This window comes from Oncorhynchus mykiss, chromosome 12, assembly GCF_057628025.1.
Source record: "Oncorhynchus mykiss isolate SJ-2025 chromosome 12, ASM5762802v1, whole genome shotgun sequence".
NCBI classification, from domain to species: Eukaryota; Metazoa; Chordata; class Actinopteri; order Salmoniformes; family Salmonidae; genus Oncorhynchus; species Oncorhynchus mykiss.
Genome location: NC_143033.1, coordinates 68,191,364 through 68,203,851, shown reverse-complemented (window position 1 = coordinate 68,203,851; position 12,488 = coordinate 68,191,364). Strand labels below are relative to the sequence as shown.

The window sequence follows — 12,488 nt, the reverse complement described above, 5'->3', positions numbered from 1 at the left end:
TTGGGTTGAACTAAGCTGATGAGGCATTTAAAAGTTATATAATGTTTTAATAAGTTAAACATTCAAATATTGTCATGTGTAGTTTCGTGGTTTCACATTAAATCGTGTTTTCACATGTGCTCAAATGTTTTCACATGTGTAGTTTCTTGATATCGCATGTTGCTTTTACATTTTGTCACATTATCACATTAACTTCACATAAGATCACGTGAAATTCATGTGGTTTTTCCATAAGGGAAGTTCTTACCCCACGTCAGATACAAATTCTACGGAGCTATTCATCAGTCAAAGTGCTCCACCATATCAAGCAGTCCCAGGAGAGCTGTCTGTCTGTCTGTCTGACTGACTGGATGGAGGGCCCAGAGTCTGCTGGCTACTGAAGAGGGTCACAGGCAAGGACAGACATTCCTGCATGGCTGTGGTCTGTATGCTCCTGCTCCCCCCACCTCGCTCTCCTTTAACAAACAAGACCGCTATCTCTCTTTGGCTCTCTCTGTGACGGAGCCCTTGTTACTGAATTGCATTCTGGAACAATTACTGCTTGCACTGAGACCACCTGATAGTGAGTGTGTAATCGATGGCACATTTTAACAAGAAGAGACCGCAGCAGTGTATATAGAGGCATCGGGACAGAGGAGCTAAAGACACACAATGAAGATGATCTCCATTTTACACCCTCGTTCAGTGGAGGCATCCTCCTCGGTGAATTTCATAAAAATAGTGAAACATTAAAGTTATAATTTTTAGATTCAACTATACTGAATATATTTACATCACCAAATAATTGATTAAAACTAGAGGTCGACCGATTATGATGTTTTCAATACCGATACCGATTATAGGAGGACAAAAAAAGCCGATTACCGATTTATCGGACGATTTAAAAATAACAATAAATGTATTTGTAATAATGACTAATACATCAATAAAATAAATGTAGCCTCAAATAAATAATGAAACATGTTGAATTTGGTTTAAATAATGTAAAAACAAAGTGTTGGAGAAGAAAGTAAAAGTGCAATATGTGCCATGTAAGAAAGCTAACGTTTAAGTTCCTTGCTCAGGACATGAGAACATATGAAAGCTGGTGGTTCTTTTTAACATGAGTCTTCAATATTCCCAGGTAAGAAGTTTTAGGTTGTAGTTAATATAGGACTATTTCCCTCTATACCATTTGTATTTCATATACCTTTGACTATTGGATGTTCTTATAGGCACTTTAATATTGCCAGTGTAACAGTATAGCTTCCGTTCCACTCCTCGCCCATACCTGGGCTCGAACCAGGAACACATCAACAACAGCCACCCTCGAAGCAGTGTTACCCATGCAGAGCAAGGGGAATAACTACTCCAAGTCTCAGCGCAAGTGACGTTTGAAACGCGATTAGCGCGCACCCCGCTAACCATTTCACATCGGTTACACCAGCCTAATCTCGGGAGTTGATGGGCTTGAAGTCATAAAATCGCAATGCTTGAAGCACAGCAAAGAGCTGCTGGAAAAACGCACGAAAGTGCTGTTTGAATGAATGCGAATGAGCCTGCTGGTGCCTACCATCGCTCAGTCAGACTGCTCTATTAAATCATAGACTTAATTATAACATAACACATAGAAATACGAAATACATTAATATGGTCGAATCCTTAAACTATCATCTCGAAAACAAGACGTTTATTCTTTCAGTGAAATACGGAACCGTTCCGTATTTTATCTAACGGGTGGGATCCATAAGTCTAAATATTCCTGTTACATTCCACAACCTTCAATGTTGTCATAATTACGTAAAATTCTGGCAAATTAGGCGGCCCAATCTGTTGCATATACACTGACTCTGCGTGCAATGAACGCAAGAGAAGTGACAATTTCACCTGGTTAATATTGCCTGCTAACCTGGATTTCTTTTAGCTAAATATGCAGGTTTAAAAATATATACTTCTGTGTATTGATTTTAAGAAAGGCATTGATGTTTATGGTTAGGTACACATTAGAGCAAGGACAGTCCTTTTTCGCGAATACGCACCGCATCGATTATATGCAACGCAGGACACGCTAGATAAACTAGTAATATCATCAACCATGTGCAGTTAACTAGTGATTATGATTGATTGATTGTTTTTTATAAGATAAGTTTAATGCTAGCTAGAAACTTACCGTGGCGTACTGCATTGTGTAACAGGCGGGCTCCTCGGAGTGCAATGAGAGGCAGGTGGTTAGTGCATTGGACTAGTTAACTGTAAGGTTGCAAGATTGAATCCCCGAGCTGACAAGGTAAAAATCTGTCGTTCTGCCCCTGAACAAGGCAGTTAACCCACCGTTCCTAGGCCGTCATTGAAAATTAAGAATGTGTTCTTAACTGACTTGCCTAGTTAAATAAAGATTAAATAAAGGTGTAAAAAAAAAACCCGGCCAAATCCTTGTCCAAAAATACAGATTTCCGATTATGAAAACTTGAAATCGGCCCTAATTAATCACCATTCCGATTAATTGGTCGACCTCTAATTAAAACACACTGTTTTGCAATCAAGGCCTACAGTAGCTGCCGGAACTCTATAGGGTAGCACCATGGTATAGCCGGAGGACAGATAGTTTCCGTCCTCCTCTGGGTACATTGACTTCAATACAAAATCTAGGAGGTTTATGATTCTCACCCACTTCCAAAGACATGCACAGTAATTATGACAACTTCCAGAGGACATCCTCCAACCTATCAGAGCTCTTGCAGCATGAACTGACATGTTGTACACCCAATCAAAGGATCAGATAATGAATCTAGCTAGTTTGCACAGCAGTGCATAAAACGAAGAAGCAAGAGAGAGAAAGAGCCAGCTATATATCTTTTCTCACTTTCACTTACAGTATTTGATCCCCTGCTGATTTTGTACGTTTGCCCACTGACAAAAAAAAATATCAGTCTAAAATTTTAATGCTAGGTTTATTTGAACAGTGAGAGACAGAATAACAACACAAAAATCCAGAAAAACGCATGTCAAAAATGTTATGAATTGATTTGCATTTTAATGGGGGAAATAAGTATTTGACCCCCTCTCAATCAGAAAGATTTCTGGCTCCCAGGTATCTTTTATACAGGTAACGAGCTGAGATTAGGAGCACACTCTTAAAGGGAGTGCTCCTAATCTCATGTTCACAGAAGCAATCAATCAGATTCCAAACTCTCCACCATGGCCAAGACCAAAGAGCTCTCCAAGGATGTCAGGGACCTACACGAGGCTGGAATGGGCTACAAGACCATCACCAAGCAGCTTGGTGAGAAGGTGACAACAGTTGGTGCAATTATTCGCAAATGGAAGAAACACAAAATAACTGTCAATCTCCCTCGGCCTGGGGCTCCATGCAAGATCACCTCGTGGAGTTGCAATGATCATGAGAACGGTGAGGAATCAGCCCAGAACTACACGGGAGGATCTTGTCAATGATCTCAAGGCAGCTGGGACCATAGTCACCAAGAAAACAATTGGTAACACGCTACGCCGTGAAGGACTGAAATCCTGCAACGCCCGCAAGGTCCCCCTGCTCAAGAAAGCACATATACATGCCCGTCTGAAGTTTGCCAATGAAAATCTGAATGATTCAGATAAGAACTGGGTGAAAGTGTTGTGGTCAGATGAGACCAAAATGAAGCTCTTTGGCATCAACTCAACGTGTTTGGAGGAGGAGGAATGCTGCCTATGACAACAAGAACACCATCCCCACCGTCAAACATGGAGGTGGAAACATTATGCTTTGGGGGTGTTTTTCTGCTAAGGGGAGAGGACAACTTCACCGCAACAAATGGACGATGGAGGGAGCTGAAGGTTCGAGTTGCCAAACGTCAGCCTCAACCTTAATGACTTAGAGAAGATCTGCAAAGAGGCGTGGGAAAAAATCCCTCCTGAGATGTGTGCAAATCTGGTGGCCAACTACAAGAATCGTCTGACCTCTGATTGCCAACAAGGTTTTGCCACCAAGTACTAAGTCATGTTTTGCAGAGTGGTCAAATACATATTTCCCTCATTAAAATGCACATCAATATATAACATTTTTGACATGCATTTTTTTGTTGTTATTCTGTCTCTCACTGTTCAAATAAACCTAGCATTAAAATTATAGACTGCTCATTTCTTTGTCAGTGGGCAAAAGTACAAAATCAGCAGGGGATCAAATACTTTTTTCCCTCACTGTAGCTAGTGAATGCAGCTAGCTTGTTCAGCCTACTCAAACACCAGGCTCTAACGGCGAGGGATGCAGTGTTAGATAGCTGGTTATGGCTATCCAACACTGGAACTCTTCCAAGTTAAGGTAAGCTTTTGGTTTTATAAATTTATTGCAACCCGGGGCCCACCGGTGTAATTACTAAACTGCTAGCTGACAACACTGTACTGCATGATTCTAGTGGGTTTACAAACATGTTAGTTATAGTAGTTATGTTTACTATGACTTTAGCTAATATGGTGACAACGATGTAGGCTGTGTGTAACAGTTATATGGTTTGGCTTGGATTTTTTTTTTTTTTCTTGCCTGATCTGAGACAGCTGATGTGTTGTGCACTGAAGTCCACAAGCGAAGGGAAAAGGTAAGGGAGTGCGTAGATTCGAGTAGGAGTTATACAACGAGCAGAAATTATCATACTGTTTGTATGTGGCTGCTATGAAAGTAAACTGTGTTTACGTGTGATCAAGTGTGTATTCATTCCGCCGATTCTGTTGAAAAACATTTCTTAAAATCGAAGCAAACGGAACCAAACTGGGATTACAATATAAACAATTTTGTAATTGTTGGACTAATGATTACACCCTAGATCAACTTGATGCAGGCAGGAGTGTGCAAGGCGGTATTGAATGTGTCACTGTCTGTCACTTTGATTACTCAAATGAATTCCCTCGACCTGTGTACCTACGTTAAAAACTTTCATTCATAGGCTAAGTTAGATTGTTGCAACCTCATGATGGGTATAGGGAAAATTTGTAGCCTAAACCTATTGACGTTACATTGAGCTGGGTGAATGGAATATGAATGACAGTCATATTCTGTAATAGAAATAAGGCCATGCTCATAATATAAAAAAAAAACTTCTCCCTCATCTTAAACGTCACCGACCGGCACTGTCCTCGTTCACCCCCTAAACCTCATTGTTAGTAACCCTCACGTATGCTTGAATAGGTTTGTGCGTCATGTCTGTGGAGGCTAAAGAAAGAAAGTGTGTGAACGTTGAATAACAGATGATTTCTATTCAAATAGCCTACAGTACCTCAATCAGCAAAATCACCAATTTATATTGAGTTGTGTAGTGTGAGCGAGGTGTGAAGTGACTAGATGAGATTTGGCCCGTAGCCAGAATGAGATGGCTCAGATCAGATCGTGGTGGGTAATGTCTGTGTTAAACAATGGAATGGAAATGAGCTTACTGCACATACAGGAAGAGCTGGCTGTGAGCAAACATGGAAATGGGACGTTGTTCGATTGCAGGAATACTTACCTTCCTATTCCAAGGCCACCCTGCTGCTCAGCTTCCCTCAGCCTTTTCTTAATACCCATCTGCAGAGGGAGGAAGGGAAGGAGGGAGAGAGGGAGGTGGGGAAAAAAAGAGGTACCAGAGGGAGGGAGAGAGAAAGAGGAGTGAGCGAGGGTGGGGGAGCCTATTCTCATTGACAAAAGTTGAAGGAGCGGCACTGCAACAAGACATTAATTGACATATGTACATACACTTTTCAATTTACATCACATCTTTGCCTTACCTTTTGTTGCAGCTGGCAACATGACATTATTGCTCTGCTGCTCCAATTTGACTTAAACATCAGAGTAGCCACTAGCCGATAACAGGTTTTAACTCCGTTACACTTGTTTATGGCTGCAATCCCCCAATCGGGATAAGTGTCATCAACAACCGCTGAATAGCATAGCGCTACATACAATAAATATTACTATAAATATTTATATTCATGAAATCACAAGTGCAATATGTTAATCCACCTGTCGTGTCAGATTTAGACATTTTGCTTTACAGCGAAAGCAATCCAAGCGTTTGTGTAAGTTTATCAATCGCAGGATAAAACATTAAGTACACTTAGCATCAGGTAGCTCGGTCACACAAATCAGAAAAGCAATCAAATTAATCGTTTACCTTTGATCTTCGGATGTTTTCACTCACGACTCCCAGTTACACAACAAATGTTCCGTTTGTTCCATAAAGATGATTTTTATATCCAAAATACCTCAGTTTGTTTGTCACGTTATGTTCAGAAATCCACAGGAAAGAGTGGTCACGACAACGCAGACAAAAATTTCAAATAGTTTCCATTATGTCCACAGAAACATGTCAAATGTTTTTTATAATCCATCCTCAGGTTGTTTTTAAAATATATAATTGATAATATATCAACCGCAAATGTCTTTCACAATAGGAGAGGGAAAGGAAATGGCTGTCCAAATTCTGTTGTGCAAGCAAAACTCATGTGACCACTTGACGCGATGTTATCGTTCTGGCTCATTTTTCAAAATAAAAGCCTGAAACTGTCTGAAGACTTGACACCTTGAGGAAGCGATAGGAAAAGGAATCTGGTTCATATCCCTTTAAATCCAGCAAAGGGAGGCTATGGAACATGGCGTTTTCAAAATAGAAGCCACTTCCTGTTTTTAGATTTTCCTCAGGGTTTCGCCTGCAATATCAGTTATGTTATACTCAGACAATATTTTGACAGTTTTGGAAACTTTAGAGTTTTCTATCCAATACTAATAATAATATGTATATATTAGCAACTGAGACTGAGGAGCTGGCCGTTTACGATGGGCACCTTTTCATCCAACCCCTGCAGCCATATGAAGTTTAGAATGTGCCATAAGCTCACTTCAGAGCTGGCTTGAAATGTTGCGGATGGAGCCATCCAATCAGTAACTTTGAGGTGTATCAAACTGTTGGTACGTTGTCAAAGAGTGCGGTAACGTGTGTTGCAAAGCAGAGGATCACTGGTTCGAGCCCAGTATGGGGCAATTGGACAGTGAAGGAAGCTAAGCACACTGATCCCCGCAAGCAACTTTTCATCTAAAACAGCGCTTTTACACTCTTAAATAATACAACCAACCCATATTACACTCTTGAATATTGCAACCCATACGAATATAAAGCTACAGAGCTTGCTTGGTAGCAAACTAAACTAAATGATTTCTGCATTCTCCTTTGCTACATCAGCTAGTTAGCTGAATGCTGACGTTAGGGGACATTAGCTGAACCATAGCTAGATAGCGCTTAGGCCTACATTACCACTTCAGCGTATTACATGAAAGGCTCACCCATTTTGAATGTTATATTGTGTTTGTGCATCTCTGAGTTATGTTCTATTGATTCTCTGGGTCATTTCATGTTTTCATGTGTATCTGAAATATTGGCATTCAAGCAGGCAAACTTCACGCCAGTATGACATAGCACTGATTAAGTCGCTCTCACTACACTGGAAGTTAATAGGAATACGATTTTTAGAAAACGTCTTTCATGCATGTCAGATTTCAATACTGGCTGATATCATAACTCGGGAGGATGTCTTCTCTCAAATAAGCCATTGATCATATTTTTGCGATATTCCTATCTCGAGAAATTTGTAATTTAATGGAGGGTCTAGCACATTTTTCCTACTCGTCTGCCTCTTTAGTCCAGGGTGCATTGCATGGTGCCGTTGCCAGAGATATTATAGAAATGAGATAGGAATCCAATGAATGAAGGATCGAATAACGCCCGACTGGTCGACCAATCGCGTTCATGCTGTGTCACGCGGTTTCTAAACTAATCTCGAAAGTACGAAATTGAATGATTCCAAAGCTATACGATATTACAGATAGCAAGTTAATTATCTCAGAAAAGAGGTTGACGAAATTCATGCACATGTTGGGTTTTTGAGCTAGCGCTCAATAGACTCCCATTCATACCTTGAAGGAGAGCGCTCCTTGTCCCAGAATCATCCAGAATGCAACGCGTGACCATTGGCGTATTATTTTCAACGTTTCCGATCTCCTCAAAAGTTTATCTACGGTGGCGAATGTTAGACTCCACTTTGAGAGGCACATTGATCTGCAGGTTGAACATGGTGAGATTGTAGAGTCCTAATTTGATAGCTGTAAAATTACCTAAACAAACTGCGCTAACTAGCTACTTTACATTCTGATATTGTCTTTGGTATTGTGTGTAGTGACATTTGCTAGCGTGTACGAACAAGAAATAAACCCTTTAATTGTTTGCATATGGTTGTGAATTGTTGCAATATTCAAGAGTCTAATATTTGCAAATATAATATATGTCTATTAATTTCAGTTGTTTCAAAAACATTGCTGTGCTATTGCAATTTACACCGCACTAGTGTTGGGCTCAATGAGATAATTCTGTTTATATTGCCCTGCTTGGAGAGGAGCGAGTGTCGTACACAACTTCAGGACGTAGTGGTCAAGACGTGACACGTTTGCAAGTTTACATTACAGTAATAAGTCCATTCTCAGGATTTTGTTTGATACCTCTCGAGAATTTCCTTCACCTTTCATCAATGCAAAAAGAACCAAAGAGATATGTACCAGAGAGTGTGGTTGGAAAGATAGCGAGAGAGGGGGGGTACTGTAAGCCAGTTCAGTGTCAGGTTTAATATGACATTTAATTTGCATCTCCTTGTATTTCCTCCCATGATTTCAGCCTTTTGGCTCTTGGCTCTGTATCCTCAAAAATCAAGGAGGCACTCTCAACAACCTCAGCTTGCTGCATTGGCACAATAATATTCTGCCTACCACAACAGTATATGGTGGACCACCAACAACCTACTGATGTCACAGAGAAAGTGTTTTTGTAATCTGGGCACATAGAGTAATTGAGTACCCCTATTGAGTACAGGTTCATACAATGTGATTTCCCTCATAGCTTCATGTGGGTTGTTGTGTTTGTTGATTCATGTTGTATGTTAATTATAGAGATGATATCATCTTCTCGGTATGGCACCATGGAATCACTGGGCCTTGTCCTCCGTGCTAGATGGAGCTGGCAAGTGACCCATTTTCCCAACATTTTTATCTGGGGACACCTCATAGCAGCCTGCATCAATTGAGCCATTGACCCATTTAGAATTGAAAGAGTTTTCTGAAGGACACTGGAAAATGTGAACTGGGCCAATCAATGGTCCTGTGAATTGGCTAGCCATACACACTTTTTAAATTGTTTTATTTATTTCACCTTTATTTAACCAGGTAGGCCAGTTGAGAACACGTTCTCATTTACAACTGCGACCTGGCCAAGATAAAGCAAAGCAGTGCGACAAAAACAACACAGACAGACACACACACACACACACACACAATTCTGCATAGTGTTATCCCCTACAGAGTCTGTATCACGGTATGTTGAGAGAGAGTATCACAACCAATAAAAGCAACTGTTAACTTCCTGTCAAAAGACCTTGGACTGTGTGTGTGTGTGTGTGTGTGTGTGTGTGTGTGATCTCATGATCACGAGAGAGGATGTTTTCCATGGAATATATTCTTGAACTGAATAACTAGAATTGTACTGAACAGCTTATGAGGAGTATGCCTGTATGATCCAGGTCATCACCATGGGTACTAGAAAGCACATGGTCATAGCAGTGGAATCAGCCAGCAGTTCTGCCCCTCCAGACAGTTTGGCTGGGGTTTGGAGGATCAATCGAATCTGATGGCAGAAGTCCCAGCATGTCCTCATAGGGTCGGGCACTGTACCGCTAAAATCCATGAAAATGCTTTTTGATCTCATGGTAAACAACGATGAGTCAACATGCCTTGTCAGCTGAGAACTAGAACACCTGAACAGAGACAAGCTTGCCCAGTCACCTACTTTATGTAGGGTAAGATGACACTTTCATTTTTTAAATAAGAGCAACACATTTCCTATTGTTAGCTGCAAGGGAACTTAGAAATTACAACCCAATTATATGTGAAAAAGCAGAACAATCTGCATGTTCTCAGATTGTACGATGGCCTACAAGTGTAGCCTCCAACTTTTAATCACAACCAAACAATACTTTTGTGCGTTCACTGCAAATTATCCTGTTGATTTCTGATTTAGTTTGAATAATTGAATCATTCTATTTCCTGTCTCTCCACAGAGGTGCTCATCAGAGTCCAGGTGTTTGACAACAGTGACCTTTCACCTCTGGCAGAGGCTGCAGTGGAGGTTTATGGGAACCAGTCTAACTTGGCATCCAGCAAGGCTGCCAAAGATGGTGTTGTCATGGTCACCTTCCTGTACCGCCCTGGCACCTGGGTCATTGTCACGGCAACAAAACAGGGCTTTGTCACTAACTCCGCCCCCTGGCATGCCAGCCGCATCCCCTGTAAGTATTGCGTTTCATCCCTAACATATCACTCTTTCACCTCAGGAACGAAAAGAATGTTGTGTTGTTGTGGTTTACCACCATTCCATCAAAGTCGTATTCATGCTACTTTGTGCGATCACGTTATGAGAACGTACTCTTCACAAAGCTATGTTTTAAATACTGATGGTTAAACTATGCAAGTAATTGAAGAATTACCAGAATCCTTTGGGACGTTTGATGGAAACAAACAAGCTGTCTCTGCCAATCTATCCTCTGTGGGGTGGGGACAGTCCTACCCAGTTGTTGTTGTTTAACCTCAAATCCCCACCCCATTTCCCCTCCATTGCCTTCTCCTCTCTGGGTCCACTGCCAGGGTGTTATCCATGTAACACAGTCTGCAGTATCTCTGTGTCCACCCGCCCACCCCATCTCACCCAGTTGTTGCTGTAGTTATATCCCACCCTCGGAGCTGCAAATTCAGCGGTAAGGGAAAGAGCTGTCCTGTCGGCACTAGCGGCTGGAAGCCACTTAGCTGTTAGTGCTGGTTTACTTTTAGCATTAGAGCCAAAAAGTGACAGGAGCCCGGGCCTGTATGAACTGTATGTTGTCTTCCACCATCCACCCTTAAGAGTTAAGCAACCCCATGGTTGCATCATGGGCCCTGGTCAAAAGTAGTACACTACATAGGGAATAGGGTGCCATTTGGAATGCAAGATGCAGACAATGGCTGTGGTGTTTTTAGAGCATCTCCTCTCTGACATGGCACTGGTTCTTGAGGGTAGAATTGCATGGATGCCGTCATGCCATGGATAGGGCTGTGACAAAAAAAATTAAATAACCGTGTAATCGACAATTATGGATGAAGACCGGTCATGAAAAGAAAATAACCGTCATAACTGTTTTAATAAAAATTAAAAAATCAATTTCATATTCAAGTCGACAAATTTTACACAAAAGCCGCAAAGTAAAAGTAATCCTGATTTTACATCTAACAGCCAATATAAGGACAAATGAGAGGAAGAAAAACTAGCCAGTTTTAGAATTTGATGTTGTGGAACAAACAGCTAACTGAAGATGGGATGGCCGGGCAATCAAAAAGAGGACGTGCGGTAGGGTTGGGCGGTATCCAGGTTTTCATACCGTCATAGGTTTCTGTACCATACAGGGGTATACGGTATTACCAGAAGTGCACACAAGGGCTGCTATTTACATTTCTTTTTTTTATTATATATTTTTTGGCCGCACAAAACAATTTAGGCAACAGGGCTCTTGATCCAGGAGGGGATTGAATGTCTCTGCTGTAACCAAGAAGCTTGATCTTGACCTCTAGCCACTTAGCTAACAAATGAGAAAAACCAAATGTATGTAGGACCCCTGAGCTGGATATAATTAATTTTACACATTAGATTTCTTATACTTAACTTAATTTGACCCGGATCCTGCCGGGACAGATTTGACTTAGTTTGTTCCGGCACCTATTTGCACAGATCCGGTACCTCTCACGGCATGATTTATTAATTGTTTCACAGTTCGCACTATAAACATTCTAATAAAAGTGATCAGAGTTAAGTCAAGTTGCCTCCTCGATATTTCTACCGCCCACTCAGAAAAACCATCTTGTCAAAGCGCAGCGATCCTTCACTGATTACAGACCTGCTCTCTCATTTCTACAGAGAGGTTATGGGGAAGGTCGGTGGGGTAAGTAGCTGATCTTGACACAGGTCTTGGTAGTGGTGATCAGCTAATGAAGAGGTCCCTCTGTAATCTTGTCACTTAGCCTAGGTTAGTCATCTTCCTACTGAATTTGAAATGTGGGAAAGCCAAATTAAAAATGGATAAAGAAAGACAATCGAGTTTTATGACATTTTCACACCCAAAGAGAAAGATGGTGAATCGAACCCGAAACAAGCCGGAGAACGGTCAGTGCCGGAGGAGAGGAATGAGGGGCAATGCCTTAGCTAGCAGCGCTGCTAATCCCACCAGTTCAGCACCACCACAGGCATTTCCGCTAGCTAGTAGGCCTACTGGTGAGTCAGACTCGGCGGGAGAGGGGGACTGGGGAGGGTTTGGGGGACAGTGAATCCACCGACGAAGTGCTTGGAGCAGGTGCAGTTTGGACGGAAGCTCAGTTCAAGAACAAGCAAATGTATAACTCCTGGTGTTTCATGCAAAATTCAAAG

The 12,488-nt window shown here is 41.4% G+C and overlaps 1 protein-coding gene across 1 annotated transcript in view; it reads left to right on the top strand.

The window, feature by feature from the left end:
- fam171a2a (family with sequence similarity 171 member A2a) overlaps window positions 1–12,488 on the top strand; it is a 64,467-nt gene that overhangs the window by 10,000 nt on the left and 41,979 nt on the right. Inside the window, exon 2 of the mRNA XM_021624570.3 lies at window positions 10,099–10,326. Within this exon, the coding sequence (XP_021480245.3) occupies window positions 10,099–10,326 (228 nt within the window). The remainder of the gene's footprint in view (window positions 1–10,098; window positions 10,327–12,488) is intronic.